The sequence below is a fragment of the Aspergillus steynii genome, assembly GCF_002849105.1.
Source record: "Aspergillus steynii IBT 23096 chromosome Unknown P170scaffold_2, whole genome shotgun sequence".
In the NCBI taxonomy this organism is placed as follows: Eukaryota; Fungi; Ascomycota; class Eurotiomycetes; order Eurotiales; family Aspergillaceae; genus Aspergillus; species Aspergillus steynii.
Window position 1 is genome coordinate 2,428,000 of NW_020194399.1, and position 17,784 is coordinate 2,445,783.

General features: G+C 51.4%; 8 protein-coding genes across 8 annotated transcripts; 4 read left to right on the top strand and 4 right to left on the bottom strand.

Annotated features, from left to right (window-relative positions):
- The first annotated feature begins 92 nt into the window (after positions 1 to 92).
- On the top strand, positions 93 to 1,250 carry P170DRAFT_434003 (actin-related protein 2/3 complex subunit 3). Its single transcript, XM_024848625.1, has 6 exons — positions 93 to 159; positions 215 to 260; positions 377 to 651; positions 716 to 828; positions 905 to 983; positions 1,034 to 1,250. The coding sequence occupies exons 1-6, from the start codon at positions 154 to 156 to the stop codon at positions 1,079 to 1,081; spliced, it is 567 nt and encodes a 188-aa protein (XP_024707470.1). The 5' UTR covers positions 93 to 153; the 3' UTR covers positions 1,082 to 1,250.
- Positions 1,251 to 1,429: 179 nt separating this feature from the next.
- Positions 1,430 to 3,349, bottom strand: trm6 (tRNA 1-methyladenosine methyltransferase subunit GCD10). The gene is made up of 2 exons (XM_024846403.1): positions 3,189 to 3,349; positions 1,430 to 3,128 (listed from the first exon to the last, which is right to left on the bottom strand). The coding sequence occupies exons 1-2, from the start codon at positions 3,272 to 3,274 to the stop codon at positions 1,478 to 1,480; spliced, it is 1,737 nt and encodes a 578-aa protein (XP_024707471.1). The 5' UTR covers positions 3,275 to 3,349; the 3' UTR covers positions 1,430 to 1,477.
- Positions 3,350 to 3,649: 300 nt separating this feature from the next.
- On the top strand, positions 3,650 to 7,055 carry P170DRAFT_377731 (MINDY family deubiquitinase). The gene is made up of 3 exons (XM_024845415.1): positions 3,650 to 4,792; positions 4,846 to 5,741; positions 5,793 to 7,055. The coding sequence occupies exons 1-3, from the start codon at positions 4,120 to 4,122 to the stop codon at positions 6,909 to 6,911; spliced, it is 2,688 nt and encodes an 895-aa protein (XP_024707472.1). The 5' UTR covers positions 3,650 to 4,119; the 3' UTR covers positions 6,912 to 7,055.
- A 913-nt stretch (positions 7,056 to 7,968) lies between these two features.
- P170DRAFT_444217 (putative extracellular endoglucanase) lies at positions 7,969 to 9,984 on the top strand (the record flags this gene model as incomplete). The annotated part of the gene is made up of 6 exons (XM_024850612.1): positions 7,969 to 8,212; positions 8,273 to 8,404; positions 8,455 to 8,805; positions 8,865 to 8,886; positions 8,935 to 9,739; positions 9,823 to 9,984. 6 exons carry the CDS (start codon positions 7,969 to 7,971, stop codon positions 9,982 to 9,984), a joined length of 1,716 nt encoding a protein of 571 aa, XP_024707473.1.
- A 177-nt stretch (positions 9,985 to 10,161) lies between these two features.
- Positions 10,162 to 13,214, bottom strand: P170DRAFT_507031 (putative DUF221 domain protein; the record flags this gene model as incomplete). Its single annotated transcript, XM_024854437.1, has 6 exons — positions 10,162 to 11,064; positions 11,118 to 11,516; positions 11,572 to 12,474; positions 12,529 to 12,821; positions 12,874 to 13,106; positions 13,164 to 13,214. 6 exons carry the CDS (start codon positions 13,212 to 13,214, stop codon positions 10,346 to 10,348), a joined length of 2,598 nt encoding a protein of 865 aa, XP_024707474.1. The 3' UTR covers positions 10,162 to 10,345.
- A 1,374-nt stretch (positions 13,215 to 14,588) lies between these two features.
- Positions 14,589 to 15,092, bottom strand: P170DRAFT_98275 (uncharacterized protein). Its single transcript, XM_024855461.1, has one exon. It carries the CDS (start codon positions 14,959 to 14,961, stop codon positions 14,707 to 14,709), a length of 255 nt encoding a protein of 84 aa, XP_024707475.1. The 5' UTR covers positions 14,962 to 15,092; the 3' UTR covers positions 14,589 to 14,706.
- Positions 15,093 to 15,214: 122 nt separating this feature from the next.
- P170DRAFT_377737 (uncharacterized protein) lies at positions 15,215 to 16,617 on the top strand. Its single transcript, XM_024845416.1, has 2 exons — positions 15,215 to 15,848; positions 15,911 to 16,617. The coding sequence occupies exons 1-2, from the start codon at positions 15,224 to 15,226 to the stop codon at positions 16,384 to 16,386; spliced, it is 1,101 nt and encodes a 366-aa protein (XP_024707476.1). The 5' UTR covers positions 15,215 to 15,223; the 3' UTR covers positions 16,387 to 16,617.
- Positions 16,434 to 17,005, bottom strand: P170DRAFT_507033 (uncharacterized protein; the record flags this gene model as incomplete). Its single annotated transcript, XM_024854438.1, has 2 exons — positions 16,710 to 17,005; positions 16,434 to 16,656 (listed from the first exon to the last, which is right to left on the bottom strand). The coding sequence occupies exons 1-2, from the start codon at positions 16,856 to 16,858 to the stop codon at positions 16,434 to 16,436; spliced, it is 372 nt and encodes a 123-aa protein (XP_024707477.1). The 5' UTR covers positions 16,859 to 17,005.
- Positions 17,006 to 17,784: the final 779 nt, after the last annotated feature.

The window sequence follows — 17,784 nt, forward strand, 5'->3', positions numbered from 1 at the left end:
GAAAATCCTGGCAGAGCTCAGCCCTACCGGTGATGACATGCAACTCCCGCCGTCTGGCAGCACTGCCTCCCCGACCACCTGCCCTGCGCTTCCCCCGACAATCCCCTTTGGACCGGCTCTAGGAGGATTGATTGACCATTGGAACTATACAATATGCCCGTACGTTTCTTCGACAATTCTACCGATGCTCTCTCCACGTCTGACTTCAATCTAGGCATACCACTCCATCTTCCTTGAGGACCGGGATGTCCCCGTAATCGGTACGACCAGAGCTCTCCCTCTCCCCCGCGCATCCCCTGAAAGAAGCGATATACGGCTCAAAAGTACTCGCGAGATGTGTCTACTCCCTCACTGACTCTATCCCTGGTCGCAACAGGCAACTTTCCTGTCCTCCCCCTCCGTACCCGCACTCGCGGCCCCGCATACACTCTCCCCCCGCTACCACCCAACACCTCCGACGCCGACGTTGCCCCCGACAGCGAGTCCTACGACTGTGTCGATGAGATCCTGTCTCTATTCCGCGCCAATGTCCTCTTCCGGAACTTCGAGATCAACGGTCCCGCCGACCGCATGCTCATCTACGGAACCTTGTTTATCAGTGAATGTTTGGGGAAGGTCCGGCCGTCGATGTCGAGCTTGGAAGCCAGCAAGGTACTTTCTGGACGTGATAGAGCCATCTAAGGGAATGAGTTTGCTGATTGAGTCGATATTATAGGCCCTGAACAACGTCGCTCTCGACCAGTTCGCTATCCCCGGTGATGCGACGTTCCCCCTGAACCAGGCCTTTGAGCCGCCTCGGGATCGCCAGGATGCCGAGGGCCTTAGAGCGTATGTCTCACCCCGCCACTATTCTGTTCGACGATTTCTATTCGATTGTTCATCTTCTAATATACCTCGCTCTTAGGTACCTCTCTCAAGTCCGACAGGAGATCGCGATCCGTCTACACGCTAGATTATACCCCGGTGGAGTTGGTCCTTCGAAGGTAAACAACCCCTATGTTGGTCATGTCGGATTTAACTAACGAATATACAGTGGTGGCTTAGCTTCGCGAAGAGAAAGTTCATGGGAAAGAGCTTCTAGGTTGAGACATTTCCTTTTGTTCGATCACCATTCAGATTCAGCGTACAGTTCAACTTATGAAAATCTTCAAACTACTTCTTGTATCTGACTTTCGAGGTGATTGGCTACCTTGAATTTTGATATATCCGTATGTGTTCTGTTATAGACGGGGAGGACAAGAGAGTTGGAATTGTTTTGTAGGTTGTGTTACCTCCAGGCAACGGTGTTTCCACTAGTATCTACTGCGGGCGGCCTTGATATATATTTCCGCTTCTCTACGTAGTATTTCGATTTCGACATTATGATACAATTATTAATGTAAATGCAGCAATATATAAAGTGCTTTTGATCATAATCAATAAGAATGTACTCTAATCTACAACCAAAGTATGCAAGAAAGTTCCCAAAGAGTCCAGGTCATTTCGTATCAACATCCATCCCACTGGCGCTGTCGGCCGTAGCGGTAGGCGTTTCCGGCGCCGTGATTTTCCTCTTCTTCCGACCTGAGTTTCCAGCCGCATGGACGGCCGTCTGAGTGGGAATTACTCGCACCGCATGGAATACATAGCCCTCGGCACCGCCCCGTCCGGACATTAGAGGATGCGTGCGGCCCGGTAGGACCTGCCAGTGGCGTACCCGGGATGTCTCAAGTGTCGGCGTCAGTAGAAGTGAGGGATCGAGGAAGAATTCTTCAATGAGCTCTTGGAACTCGTTGGTTTGGGTCTGGTCGGAAGACTGCTGTTGCTTCAGATCCTGCTTTTTGTTGAGGAAGGCAGTCTTCCTCGGAGTGGAGTAGAGGTCCATTAGGTTGGTGAGAGGCTCGATTGTAGGAGAGTAGACCGATACCTGGGCCGAGCCGGCCAATAGAGGAACAGCGTGTTTCAACAAGCTGTCGGGATCGGTGAGACTGGCAACCACAAGTCCGTCGTATCCACCCTCCCGAACCTCGTCCACGACGCTCCGCACTCGCATCCAGCGATTTCGCTTGCGATAGTAGGTATTGCGTTTGTTAGGCTTGAGGGTGGCTAATTCGGAGTCTGGAACGACGGGGGGTTCTTGGGAATATAGGCTGTCCGCGTTAGGGTCCAATAGTTGCATCCAAGACACGGTTTTCAGGTGCGCAAAAAGAGGGTGTGTCGGGTCGGGGTTGTCTTGCTCGTATCCAAAATGTTTCAGAAGAGATAGATTAGCTTGCATGTTGGCATGTACAAGAGTAATCGTGTTGTCCCGTGCAGACATATGAGACCGGCGATTCGGGCGCTGGGGAGAAGCGGTGTTCGCAGTAGACTGGGCTTCGTTGGCCTCAGCATCCTCCTGTGTCTTAGGCCGAAGTGGCTCATTCGCGGACGCCTGCTCCTCTTCATCTTCTCCATCGTGTGGGTAGAGAATACCCATTCGCTCGGCCATGGCAGCAACCACCAATCCACCCGTATCATCAATGACGAGGTAGCGGCCGTTGGGTTTTGTGGGGGCGAGAGTCGCATCTAGAGAAGAATCCGATCCGTAATGTACGTTTCCCCAGCATCCCAGCAGACCCAGCAGTTCGTCGCGCAGCTCCAATGTTTTCGTGGCATCCTTCTCATACAGCATATAGTTTGTCAGAAGGCTGACATCCAACGGAAGGACCGTGAAACGCTTCATGTACTTCTTCCGCTTGCGCAGGGTATATTTGGCCAGCGAGAAAGCGGTTTTCTGGTCCAGCGCGGAATGCGATTCCAAGAGCTTCGCGATAATCTCCCGCCCCGCGCCACCGGACTCTTTCTTCAACGCCTCGATTTCCTCCAGCGTCATTCGCTGCGCCGAGTTGTCGTCCAGGGTCTCGCGGTTCGTGCGCACGGGGATCTCGTCCATGTTCATTTCAGCCTCGTCGCCGCCGTCGCCATCTGCCTCTGCATCCCCTTCGCCTTCGGTGATCAGTGATTCCGCATGGATCTCGGCAGCCGGGATTATGCGCAGACTGCTGCCCTCGCCGTCGCCCGGAGCGCTCAGGATCTCGAAGGTCAGGTAGAAGGGCCGTCCGATGATTTGGTTGGAAGGAAAGCTGCCATATTTGCCCAGGAATATTAACCTAATAGACAGATGGAGTTAGCGGGACGGGAAGCCACAGAGAGAAATTCCAGGGACATACGTATTGGGCACGACCTTCACGATTTTCGTCAAATCGGAGGGGAGTCGCAAAGCAACGTGCTGATGAGGACGGATGTATGAATGCATGGTGCCCGGAAGAAATCAACCCCTATAAGCCAAGATCAAATCATTCGCAGTGATCAGGACCAAAACCGACCAATAGCGAACCCAATCTGTGGATGATGCATGAGCATTTCCATCTTTTTTTGCGACAGCGCACGGACCCGGCGGAGCTTGTCGATAGGAGATTACATAATCGTGCATTCTCGGGGCGTCGGGGGAAGTATTTGTCCGGGGCTTCCCGTCTTGGCAGCGTGTGGCTGGTGCTGTGGCCACTCAGACGCCGCGGGCGGGTCACCTGCCATGACCGACCAAAGCGGAGTGTGGCTGGGAATTCGCCATCGCCCGAGGCTCCACCGATGATGCTCTGCGCTCTCCATCCGCGATACGTAATGATGTTGACTGGCTGACTTTCGCTGGGAACTTGGGTGCCTTGTCCTTCCGTCGTCGTTCCCGTTTCTGTTTACTGGCCTCGTTCCACAGTGCGTTTCTATTTCTTGTTGCTTTTTCTCCCTGGCTATTCGCCTCCCAGTTCAGAGAGCTTGACTGGGGCGAAGAAAGGCATGGCTTGTCGCCTACGCTTGCTTTAACTTCACAGTAGCGTGTACTGTTGGCACCGCCTGACCTCACCTTCTTCTGTCCGTGTCAACGGTTACGAATCTGCCTTGAGCAACTTCGAAGGAATCCTCGAATGCTCGTGCATTAGAGAGTCTTACTCATTTGTCACCCACGGTTCAATAACATTGGCTACTGGGCCCTGATCCTCTTCTATCTGCTTGTTTTCTTATTGGTCCTTCCCCCGGTTCAATCGTTACAGGTTGAGACCCGCGAACCCGGTTGCCCCCAAACCGAAATAAATCAATCTGCCTTCCATGGTCTTGCGAAAACGAGCTCCGCCACATCTTTATAGCCTCAGTCAAGGGAATGCTCGTTTCGCACCTCGCTCTACAGCTGCACAGACATCTCCGACCGCTAAATCTACTGCGTCTCTGTCCCCCAAGCGCCTAACTCGTCCCCGTCGAGCTCAGAGCTCACCTCAGCCTCGGCGCCTCTCCTCGCAGGAATCGATATACTCCCCTGACCTCAACACGTCTCCAGCATTTGACCTGATGCCCTTAGAACAGGCTCAGAAGTCGCCCGTTCGGTCATCCGGCGGCGATGCGCCCAATCCGTGGGCCGACGAGTTAGTGGAGAGACCGGACCAGAATCGCCAGGAGTATACTAGCTCAGAGCTTCCACAGCTTGGTCATGGATCGCAGGAAGGGGGAACGGTGAACGATAGAGGGCCCGATCGGGTTCCGTCTGTTCTCGTCGCGGGCACCGAAAGGAGGACGGCTGCCAACGACTGGCAACAGAGCCAAGGGCTTAATGATACATCCGACTGGGAGCATTTGGGAGGTCCTTCTACTCCTCTGCGCTCGAATAATCCGTTTTTGAAACCCCGACAGCCCGATCAAAATCCATGGGACGATCGGAATTCCCGACCGCATTCCGAGGACACGGCATCTTTATCGCAGGATGGCGCGAGTGCGCGACTCGGTCAAGGTAGACTAACCTCGATAAATCTGCACCGGAAATTGAATGCTAACCTTTCACAGACGAGGGCTATATTCCTATGACAGCTCGCCTTTCCCTTTTCGATCAGCCAGTCTCCGAATCCCCGTGGGCCGAAGAGCATTCCAATGCTGCATTGCCGCCGACAGCCGTGCATCAGAACCAACATTCAGCTCCCATTCAGCAGAACTATACCGGCCAATATACAAATCAAGCTGCACCCACCCAGTTTCAACAGCCTTACACTCCTAGCAACGATCCGCAGTCATCCTACCCACCCCAGCCTTTTCAGCAGCAGCAGCAGCAACAACAACAACAGTATGGGCTGCTGGCTCCAGAAAATGGGATTAATACGCCAGCCACCGTCTCCACTGCAACCAGTGGCTCCTCTCATGTGCTCATTGACTTTGACGAAAACCCTCAGCCGCATGCTGGCACGAGCCCAAGCAAGACAGCTCATGAACACGCCATGAATAATGTGCAGGAGCCCCAGCCGTCGGCCTTCGAAGCATCTGGAAGTGCTCCACCCCTGCCAGACCGTTCTAATGTTGCTGGTGCTGTGTCTCAACCCACCGAATCAGAACCCAACCGACAGCAAGAACAGAAACTGGAGACCTATGCTATAAGACATGTTAATTGGACCGATATCACGGGGAAGCTGAGAGATTCTCCGATTCTATCCCAAAACAAAAATGGACCCTGTCCGTTACTGGCACTGGTCAATGCCTTGGTACTGCGCGCAAACCCAGACACGCAGCCGCCCATTGTTAGAGCGCTCCAAACAAGAGAGCAAATATCCTTAGGACTCTTGATAGAAGCATTATTTGACGAACTTACTACCTGCCTTGGACCTGATGATGAGCTCCCGGATATTGAGGCGCTCAGTCGATTTTTGACCATGCTGCACACAGGCATGAATGTCAATCCACGCCTCACGTTGGTACTGAAACCGCCCCTTCTACTTATTCTACAGGTCGCTAATTATGACTAGGAATCCCAACATTCAGTCGGTACATTTATGCGGACTGATGACATCAAACTCTATAGCACCTTTGGCGTGCCATTACTTCATGGCTGGATTGCGGCCCCATCTAGCGATGTCGATGGGGCACTGGCTCGGGTGGCCCCATACCACGAAGATGTTCAGTTGCTTCACTTCCGTAAGCAGGAGTTCGAAGACCGTGTTCTTCGGGGAGGATCTCTCTCTCCACAGGAAGAGCAGGAGATGAAAGACATACAAGCTATTCAGCAATTCACCGACATCGATAATGCGACACAGCTAAGCTCATTCGGACTGATGCACTTAGCGGAAAAGTTACCTCCAGGCTCGCTGTCGATCCTGTTTCGAAACGATCATTTCACGACCCTTTACAAACACCCCAAGTCTCAGCAGCTATATACTTTGGTGACGGATGCGGGCTACTCTAACTATGCAGAAATTGTCTGGGAAAGTCTTGTCGATGTGAATGGATCTAGTGCCGGTTTTTTTGCGGGCGACTTCCGACCTGTCGGCCACACATCCTCCCCTGGAGCCTCGGACCCATCCGGTCCAAGGACTTCCAGCAATACTCGAGCGCCTTCAGCTCCAAGCGAACATGCTAACACCACCCTTTCTGCTCAAGAACAGGCCGACGCGGACTATGCCTATGCCCTCTCCCTCCAATACCAGGAGGAAGAGCGACGAGAAAGCTCCGGGAACAATAGAGACCGCAACCAACGGAGCTCGGGTTCGACCCCTGCTCTCAGCCACTCGCAACGGTCGTCTGCAAACAATCGCTCGTCTGGGTTCACCCCTGACACTCCATATACATCCTACTCCGGAACTCGGTCTTCTCACCAGAGCCTACCCCCTAGGCGAACCTCCCAATACCGACCAGAAAGCCGCCGGGCGACAAATGACGAAGGAGACGATGCACCTCCTCCCACATATGAGCAATCTGCCCATAGCCCAATCTACACGGGACCTTCAAGAGGCCCCAACGCTCCGGAAACTCCCTCTTCTCATCAATATCCTAGGAGTCCACTGGGACGGCGACACCCCGGGGGCTCGATCTCGGCAGGGCCCTCAGATCGCATTAGGGAACGGAATAAGGACTGCGTTATCATGTGAACATGACCATGAGAGAATGCTGTCCAGAACTATTGATCATTTCGGTTACTCAACGGACGAACGTGTTATGAGGGAACGATATGTATGACTGTTATGTGTAATAATAATTTAGAACTCCAAATATGACTCTTGTTTTTCTTTGCTGGAAAAAGTCCCTGCCGGAGTCAGGTGATGACCCGATTGAGCGCGGAGGTCACGCCATCGTCTTCATTAATTTACGTTGCACTTCCTCTTCTTCCTTTCCCGATTGTCCACGGCCGGCAGAAGCATCACGGAGCTTCCCCTCGCACTAAATCTGCGGAGATGTGGGGGTTAATATCGCTATATCGCTCAATACCTGCTGGCCATTGCGACGGCTAATTAATGTAGCCTTGGCAGGATCTTGGGGCCTGCAGCCAAGCAGCTCTATTTTCAATATGCAGGCGTTACTCACCGAAGCTGTGACACTCCATCGGAGGTTCTGACAATGCCGAGTCCCTGCTGTTGAGGTATACTCGGGGCCGATTGGAGGAAATCGTTTGAGTTTGCTACCCCTGGATTCTTCAGTCTGCAAACTGATTTCTCCATCGAACACCTCGGATTCCTGAGGCCAATGATATCACCGAGAACGATATGCCACCATCGCGTCTTCTGTCCGTTTTCAATAGTTCATCGTTCGCATCGTCCGGTCCGCCGGTCCGCCGGCTAAGTTGAGCCAATAGAACTGCAATGGCAGAGTCTATACCTTGGATGTGTCTATTCTTCTTAGGAGCACCGGACCAAGAGTCAGAAATTGCTCTGGCAGGGATTGTCATGAGATATCACCTGGAGCACGCCCCCTCCATTGCGCAAGAACTGCGTACTAGTCGGTCAGCAACCACCAGTGGCATGTTTTCGATGATGACCCACGCTTCGGAGCCATCTCCGTTCATTATTCTTGCCTTGGCTGAGTTGAGCTGTTGTTTCATATCCAGGGTCTCACTTGGATATAAAAAGCGGCCGATCAGTGCTGATCCCTCAGGATTTGGCTGATGATTTGGACATTGAGGCTTTGGACCATTGTTTTATAACCGAAATCATGCAAGTTCTCCGGGCCGCTGCTTTTGCAGCTCTTTTTGAAAGCACCTGGGCAGCTGTCACTTGCGACGGGTCATTCAGTGACATTTCCGCTTCTGACTACGTAGCTAAGCTCCACCCCGGATGGAACTTGGGGAACACCCTTGATGCTATTCCCGACGAGGGATCATGGAACAATGCTCCTGTTCAAGAATCGACGTTTGACACTGTCAAATCTGCTGGGTTCAAGAGTGTCCGACTTCCAGGTTAGTGTGATTTGTCGTTCCCATGTCTTATTCGTTGGAGGTACTGACATTGTTATAAAGTAACATGGACACACCACTTCACTGGAAGCTCTCCCGACTGGACTGTTGATCCAGAATGGCTGGACAGAGTCTCTAACGTTGTTGACGCTATCACGTCTCGCGATTTCTACACCATCGTCAATGTCCATCATGGTTAGATTGAGTCCCACTCATTGGCGCGTGACGACAACTAATGATGACAGATTCATGGGAGTGGGCCGATGTAACTCAATCCGGTGCCAACATCACTGAGATCGAGGAGAAGTTCTACAGGTTGTGGTACCAGATTGGCACAAAGCTAGCTTGCAAATCTAGTCGGGTTGCTTTTGAGTCTATTAACGAGCCCCCTGCTGAGACCGAAGCCCATGGCACCGAAATAAACAAGTTGAACGAGATCTTCATTAAGGCTATCGGGGACGCCGGAGGATTCAACAAGAAGCGTGTTGTCAACCTTGTCGGAGGCGGCCAGGACAGTGTGAAGACATCTCAGTGGTTCAAGGCTCCTGCCAACATCCCAAACCCCTACGCTATCCAATTTCATTACTACGCCCCATGTACGTCTTGATCCTTCTCCTGCAGAGAAAGCGAGCTGCTAACTCATAGATTCCTCTAGATGACTTCATCTTCAGCGCGTGGTGAGTAATACAAATTCAATGCCATTTGTGTCACAGCTGACCTCTCAGGGGCAAAACCATCTGGGGATCCGATGCCGAGAAGGACACTTTGACCACCGACTTCGAGTTAATCCGAAACAACTTCACTAATGTTCCCCTGATTCTCGGCGAATTTGACGCATCCTCTACGAACACTGAGCCCGCCGCGCGCTGGAAATACCACGACCAGCTCGCGAAAGCTGCTGCACAGTTCGATATCGCCACCATTCTCTGGGACAATGGGTTAGACCACCTCGACCGTACAAAAGCCAGCTGGCGCGACCCCACCTCTATTGATATCCTCACCAAAACGACCGAGTCGACAGCCAACGGTCTGCCCGACAGCACCGAAGATGCCTCCGCTACGAGCCAGTCTTCCTCAGCTTACATTTTCCACAAGTCCGGAACCCAAGTCGCCGCCCAGACCTTGCCCTTCATCCTCAACGGCAACACCGTCGAATCCATCAAAGAATCCGGCGGCAGCACTCTATCCAAGGGATCTGACTACAGTGTATCTGGATCCAACATCGTCTTTTCTGCCACTTATCTCGCAAAGCACTTCTCGTCATCCACTTCCCCGGGCGTCATTGCTACCCTGACAGTGAAGTTCTCCGGGGGCGTTGCCTCGCCTACCATCCAGCTCGTTCAGTGGGATAAGCCAACCCTCTCTTCCACCTCTGCCTCCGCGTCCTCGGTCTCCGGATCCGATCTCTCCATCCCCGTCACATGGAAGGGTCTATCCAAACTAGCCACCGTCAAGGCTCTCACTGCAAGTGGAAAGTACCTGGTCGATGACTGGACCCAATGGCTGGGTCCTTTGCAACAGGCTAGAGCGGTAAGTTCACTACATTCCTGTTTCGAATTATTGATCTACTATATCCTAGTTCATTCAATGCTGATATTTCTTTCTTTCTGCAGACATACTCCAACCAATGGAACTGGGACGACAAGAACGTAATTCTCACATCGGCTGCTATCGATGCTGTTGTGTCTGCTGGAGAAACCACGACGTTTACGTTTGAGTTTTATCCTAGGGTGAATGGGACGGCCAATGCGGTTGAGTTTAAGTTGAATGTTTAGTCTTTGACTTAAGATCTAGTTAATTGATTATTTGTTTTTTGTGAGTACCTGTTAGTCTAAACCTCCGGCATCACAGTAGATGACCGTTACGGTGATAAGTAAACCCAGAGGTGCAGGAATTAAATGATAGAGGCAAGAACTCAAAGGACAGGGAATAAATTATAGAGATAGATGCTTACAAGTCACACTAAACAGTTATTGAACACTCAACTACGTAGCACAAAAGCACAAGCCCATAAACACCAGTTCCAACACCTACTTTTCACCACAGCCATATCCATAACCATAACCCATAAATCATAACCGCTTAAACCAACCAACCAAATCCAACACCCCCTTCCATCTCACCACCATCCTCCAATCAATACAGAACCTTCCTCTCCCAAAACGGCAAGTTCGGATCATACTTATCCCAAACGATCTTATTCTTCTCATCGAGATGCGCGCCCTCATCCGTGATCGGGATTATGGGATCCGTCTCTAGAATCTCCTGCTGACTGAAGCCCCACTTGTCGCGGGGGATCCACAGCGTGGGCGTGCGCGCCGTAATACACGGCTCGAAGTAAGCGTTGAAGCGCTCTTCTTCCGAATACGTGATCTCGACGTGGTTGCGACGGACCTTGCGGCGGAGCGCCGCATAGTCACGGTACAGGTTTGGGTGGAACCATTTCCAGACCGAGGCCCAGCGGTGGCGTGGAGGGGGGTGCTCGAGCGTGTAGGCTTCTTCTTTGGCTTGTTGGGCTTCTTCTTCGGTTTCGAGCGTGCGGGGGAGGAAGGAGTTGAGGGGGGCGAGGGCCTCGTTGAGGGACATGTGTGCGAGGATGGTGAGGAGGGTGAATAGTGCCATTATGATGAGGGGGCCGATGGCGCCGCGGATAGCGAAGAGTCCGATCATGCAGATGTCGGCGAGGTAGAGGCCTGTGAGGAGGTGTTGGAGGGCTCGGGGGTAGACGAGCCCTTTGGTGTCGGTTTCGAGGTCGTAGACGAAGAGGAAGTTGTAGCGGTAGGCTTGGTAGACGAGGTAGAGGCCGATGAAGGCGAAACCGAGGATCAGAGGGGCGATGCAGGAGTAGGTTAGGGCTGGATGAAGTCAATAAGATGTGGAAGGGGTGGGAAGGTTAAGTGGGAAGTACCTATGACGCCCATGTTGGTGAACACAGGGAAGACGTTGCCCCAGCTTATGCCGCTAAGGGCAGACCATCGCTGGTATAGATGTCGAGGGGAACGATCAAAAAATGTGGTCATGAACTTGAAGACCAGGACTCCGGCCACCTGCACTACTGCCATAGAGCTCATGGTGAGGCCCTGGAGCAGGAAGTACGAGATGTAGAAGTTGGTCGCCTTGGGCAGGTTCTCAGCAAGGAGGTCCTTGGCCGATAAGGGATCTTGGATGATTTGTGCAGTTGCAGCAGAAGCAGCGGAAGTTAAAGTCGTCACGAGAAACACTTGGACTACCTGGAAGCAGAAATGCGCGCTTTGGGTGAACAGCTCCACTCGCGAGGTTGAGGGGACGCCGGCACGTCGTGCACAAACTAGAATTACCGGTTAGAATGCTCAAAATGAGAGTTCAGGGCGGATGGATCATACATCGGCAGATTATAGGAACCAAAGACATCAGAAGCACGAGGGCAGCGGAAGGCAACAGCCCGGCAATTACACCCTTAATCGTCCCTGGAAGCTTATCGATGAAGCCCAGGAACGGGAACATACCCGTGAGATATGTGATATTGGAAACAGTTCCGACCAATGCAGATGGAATTGACCAAAAAACAACAAGCGCTGCTATGCCACCCTTAACAAGAAACTTGCGGACGATGCGCTGCCACCAACTGAGATTTAGGGCAGACCAAACCACTTCTCTGGGAGAAATTCCGGTATATCGTGGAGTCATATGCAGTGGTTGATGGTGGGATAGAGTTTGAAGTGCAATCTGAGCATCAGACTGCGTATTAAACTCGATGAAAACAGCGGAAAGGAGCTTCACGTCCCCATTCTTATGTTTCTGCTGAAGTTGCTCTACTTCCTCTGAGACTTCGACGAGTTGCTTTCGAAGCCAATTGATAGTATCCACTCTCTTTTCAAAGATTTTGGGACGGTGGGTTGGTCTGTGTATGCCATGGTACCAAGAAGAGGTCTTTTCGCAGTCTTGAAGGTCATCTGAAGGAGTACCCCCTTTCTTGAGGGTTTTCATGCGTTCCGAGTTGGCCCGTCGAATCAGTTTTGTCTCAACTTTCTCTAACTTGTAAGAAAGCCCCTCTCTCTTCCTGACCTTCTTTTGCAACTCCTTGCAATTCGATGTAATCCAGATGCGTCGAATAGAATCCCCGAAGACCTGTCGCAATGTCTTTTCATTCTTGTATTCATCAGGAACTGACATGAACAGCACGGTTCGGGAAGATATACGGTTGACGTATGCAGGCGAGTTCAGGTATGCCTGGCGCAAATTGGCATAGAAGATGCTCTCTCGAGTGACTGTATAAAACACAATAGCTGATGGGGAGTTAGAAAATGTTCACTAGGCTTGCTGTCACCAAATTATCTTACTGAAGAAGATGCATGCCATGGCAGAATGGGCATAATATCGCTTTCCATTTTTCACATTGCTGAAACTGAGGGCGTCCAATTGAGTATTTCCGGCTCCTCCAGTCGCATGGATCGGGAGTAATATCGGCCATGTGATCACACATCCCGTAAAGCAGATAGAACACAGGACCCTCAAGAACCTAAGAAAGAGGTAACCATCCATAGATGAGTGGTGAAGAACATGGGTGTCCGATAATTTGAGAAAATGTCCAAACCAGTTGACAAATCCTGATGGCAGCTCAGGACTTCGTTCACTACATTGCCTGTCAGCAAAGAATCAGGCATGTTTACCAAAAGAAGACTTACTGCTTGTGCCAACATGGCAGGTGTGTTCTAGGCGCGTACCATCGAAGCTGTGTTCTTCGACAGATCAAAAACAGCCCGAACCAAAACACCGCGATTATCAATGCTGGAACTAGGGTTGTCAGGAAAGCCGAGAGGGACGTCGAGTCTTCGACTCCAAGGTTTTCCATAGCTTCGGAGGTTGTTGAGGAGGCATTGCCTCGGGAAGACCCAACGTTGGGATCATTGCTGGGGTCCTAGTATGGAGTCGATTAATATCTTGCCGTCAGTAACGAAAGCTAACTGCTACTTACAAGGATATCAGCTCGCCTAAAGATCAAACTGAACAGGGCTGAATCGACCATATTGAACACTGGAGACCCAGGTCTTTGACCGGTCTGTATTGCTTTTGACAGCAGACAATAGTGGCTAGGGTTCAACGACAATAACTCGTGGGCACATTGGAAACGGATAATTCTTTTTTACTACGGCCATCCCTGGGAAGGGCCGTCCCACCATTAAAGACAAGAAACGGTCTCGGCATGTAGCTGAGCCTGCTCAGCAGGCTGGACCTGTCACTCGAGGGGGTCGGCATCTGGCCAAAGCATGCAGCTAATGGAGGGTGACAGGAGCACCATTCGCGGACCATCGGCCGAACCGCGGACCCAGAGTCAGAGAGTGGAATGTGCTCTGCAATGCAAGGTTGGATTGTCCCATCTAGGTCCTTTGATTGGCCCATAACAATAGACAAACACATTGACAAGTTCGCGTTGTGGATAGCCCAAGCCCGCGTGTCAGCCAGGGCCGGTCCGCCGCGCTGAATTACTATCTGAGAGGAACCAATTTCCACAGGAACATGTACGGGGATCGGCCTTTAGAGAGAGACCGTCGTGGCTAGTGGTCACTAGTGGCCCATAGACTGAGGGACGGGCTACCACATTGGGCCTGTGGAGACCGCCGATCAATAGTGTATCCAGGAATGTCTGGGGTGTACTGAGCAGTCTCATCAGTGGCCATCAATAACAACCATGGTTAGAGAGTAAGCTGCTGGTGCAAAGTTATGAATTGATTCTTCATAGTGATCTTTGAGAATACTTTCTCCACGTAAAACCTCATTTGATTGAGGTATTACCTAGTGAAATAAATCGCGCAGGAAGGCAACGAGGATACGAACTATCAGCCCACGATCCCGATAGCGCCGTCCTTGCAGGTCCATGCACGATTTGAGACTTTAGTGGAAGGCAGCTCTGATAAGCCAGCAGGGATGGCTTCCGAGGGCTGGCAAGTACTTTGTGCAACCAATCCTAACTGCAGCCCACACAATGTAAATGTCAGGCATAGCACGCACTAATGCAAGGGATATCATTTGCTTTTTGGTGCGCCGATCCGAGGTGAGCAGCCAAGGCCGTGACACTGTCTATAGCCCATCTTTTTTATCATGATAGGCAACGTACATCGGGGTCATTTCAGCGAGTAAGGAGCTAGATTGAAGTCGATATGCTCTTATATGTGGATCTCGACTATGAAAATTTGTCAGGATAAGCTCGAGTTCAGCCGGTGTGTTGAAACGTTCATTTGCCAGAGCTCTTCCCAAAACAAGGGCGTAATTTCGAACATGCATCCACGACTCACTGAAGCTTGGTGCTCAGCCGAAGGATCGGCTTCTCTCGAGGAGTCGGGGAAAGGCATATGATTTGCTGCCGAGAGTTCAATGAAGTAATTCCCTGTGCAGACTAGGGGGCGGGAAAATGCCAGACGGGACGCTCTAACATTCCCATGACATCTCCCGCCACATTGATTGCTCTCTAGACCTGTCTACCTCGCCTTCTCGATCTGATGGCCTGTGATTCATAGTATTCAATAATGCACTTTGTTGGAGGGTTCGTTCCACAGTTTTATTGTAGACGCTGGGCGACCAATCCCGAGCTGAAGGAGCATGTTGAAGCCAAGGAAAAGCAACGCGTGTACGGAGTATGTCAGCATAGTATGACTCGGGATTTGGAGCATGACGTGGCTGTTCATCTTTAAGCTAAGGTTGATGCAAGCATAATCCAGCTTTGGACTTGTCAAGCTGCGGTGAGACAGCCATGTGTGTGTGGAACAAGCCAACATCTACAGTATGTGGAGAATAAGCTTCGCGAGCGTTGAACGCAATCCGAGTCATGAGGCAGTGGCCGTGGTACATTTGTTTCACCTGGATGGGAATCCAGAGCCCATCCACGGTCGAGGATGGAGGGTTGAGGAGAGCGACAGCAGCCAGAGATGACTTCATCGTTTGGGGCAGCTGTGGGGGCGGTGAGGGCCGGCAGTATGAGGCGCTGGAAGACGCGACGAGCAGCGCCTTCGGTCCATCTCTGCGATTCATGACATCGCCATGTCTAGATCCAACAGTCATTCGAAGAAAAAGCCCGATTACCTCTCAAATGACTCAGATACCTCCCGCATTTCTTCGTTTGATTCCAAACAGCCATTCCCTCCCCTCTCGCCCGATGACCTCGCCGCAACGTCTCCTTCCCACGATGCGGATAACGACCACTATCAGGACATAATAACGTCGCCTTCACATGCGGATTCCGAAGCAGAAGAGGACGAGGCCGATTTTCAGACGCAATATTCTTTGAATAATCAGTACATCTCGGACGCATCCACGGATTCAGAGGAACAGTCGCCTGAGGATGGCATCGCAATGCATCATCCGTTTCGACAGTCATCTAGCTCGCTCCATGGACCCAATGCCTTTGCGCCCCCCTTCTACAATCGACCTCCAACACCTTTGCCACCTTCTCCGTCATTGACCTCTCTCTTGCGTCCTCCTTTCTCTACAACCACGTCGCGACCTACCACCCCTGACAGTTCGGACGTGGAAACCCCCAACGACACCGAAGCTGCGGTCGCAAAGTCGGCACGGCGCGCAACGACCGTTCCTCGAGCGAGTCCAAAGGTTCCGACCTACGAATACTATGGCTTTGTTCTGTACCTTGCCTCGTCGCTGGCCTTTTGTGAGTGGACATGAGCTATGCCAAACGCGACAGTTGGAATGGCTTCTAACCTAGTGCTCTAGTGATGTATATCCTCTGGTCATATCTGCCGTCGCCGTTTCTACATCAACTGGGCATATACTACTATCCTAATCGATGGTGGTCATTGGCATTCCCGTCATGGCTGGTCATTTCCATTATCTACATTTATGTTGCCCTGGCATCCTACAACACAGGGTACCTAACATTGCCGATGAACAGTGTCGAGAATATTGTCGATGAAGTGGCCAATGTATCTGTCATTGATGGTAAAGGGCGACGACGTCCCGGTGGCGCCGCGAAGATGAGACCGGGCGCAACCTCTTTTCAGATCATGGGTCCGCAGAATCGAAAACTAAATTGGAGGGAGATCTGGGGCGAAGGCACTGACGCCGTGTTAGACGTTCCTGTTGGGGGTGTATGTGAGGTTCTTTACGGCCAGGAAAGAGACGACGATGAAATTTTCGATGAAGTATCCGGCATTGGAACGAATGGTCCAGGGCAGGAAGGACACTCCTGAACTTCCAGAAAGATGTACCGTACTTTGGTCAATCGAAACAAGGCCAACTATGGGTGCAGTAGAATCGCTATGATTATTCGTGCGAAAGTCTCCATGTCGTCCGCATTGTCGATAGTCCAAGGTCCAAAGGATGCCATGGTAGCAAGGTTATCTGCTGGTATTGGAAAGACGTTTCCCACGCGGTTTTTGGCGATGTACTCTGTCCACGCAGGGCCATATCTAAAGAAGGTGACATACAGCTTCTCCCCATCCTGGTAGCAGACGGGGCGCCTGTAAAAATTAGCTCTTCAAAGTCTAGGTAAGAGAGCAGATGTTGTTCATACCTGGCTCTAGCGCTACCGGCGGGATCTGGCTGGCTCTTCACCCAGTCGACGGTCTCTGCAGCCTTCTGCTTCTCGACCTGTAGAGTGTGATTGGCACGTGCGCTCTTTTTGCATTCGATAATGCCCTTCATCGTGGATCCCCAGTCCATCAATTGCCCATCTGTGATGGCAACGGACTTGCATCACGACTGCCAAAACCCTTTCCAAAGCTATTCTCTAGTTTTGCATGTTCCGCAGACTGTTGCTTGTTTGCCGCCAGGATGAGGAAAGTGATTAGGGCCGTGTTCACCACAGGTTCTCCCGATGACTCTGGGTCATGTCCGGGTTCGCGCCATGCAGGAATTCTTGCTGCTGGCGAAAGGCGTACGAGTCGAAGTCTCGGATTGGCGGCAAGTAAATAACAAGAAGAAGGCACGGCGCAGTTCCGGAAAGGCTTGTCGGCTGTCATCAAGTTCTTGAATCATGGTCATTGGGACATGCAATGGATTGACTGGCCGTTTTCCCAAGCCGCTTCTAGGGTGAGAATTTGTCACTGAACCGCGTGGCGACCCATTGATTGCAGAGTTTTGTGAGATTGGCGAACAATAGTGATTATCTGGCACAGTTTCTGCAATTGCGTCAACGTATGCATGTGTAGTGGTAAGATGTTCGCAGGTAGAGCCATGCCAGGTTCCCAAATGCCATATTCACGTTGGTCGAGCTGTTTAATGCTCCTTCTCTCTACCTTCAAGATCACCCACGTGTAAGAAGAGTCTTTGTCCCGACTTCCTTCTCGGTTGCTCGGTTTTCAGAGTATGATATGGCTCTGCCATGGCTCATTGATTGCCTCGCGTACGATGTTTCTAGGCATTTTTAAATGGAAAGGAGCTCAAAAGAGACAATGTCCAATCAAGAGAAGCTACTTCAATTGTAAGCTTAATATAGTGTAGGTATGATGGTAGGTAGAAAGTAAGTCAAAGTAGGGAAGCCTAGAAGTTATTGCCAGAACCTTCATTATTCACCAGCAAAGTCAGATGCTGCAGCTTGTGTCACTAGCGGTGTTGTGAATACTGTTGCATATAGATAGAGAAGCATT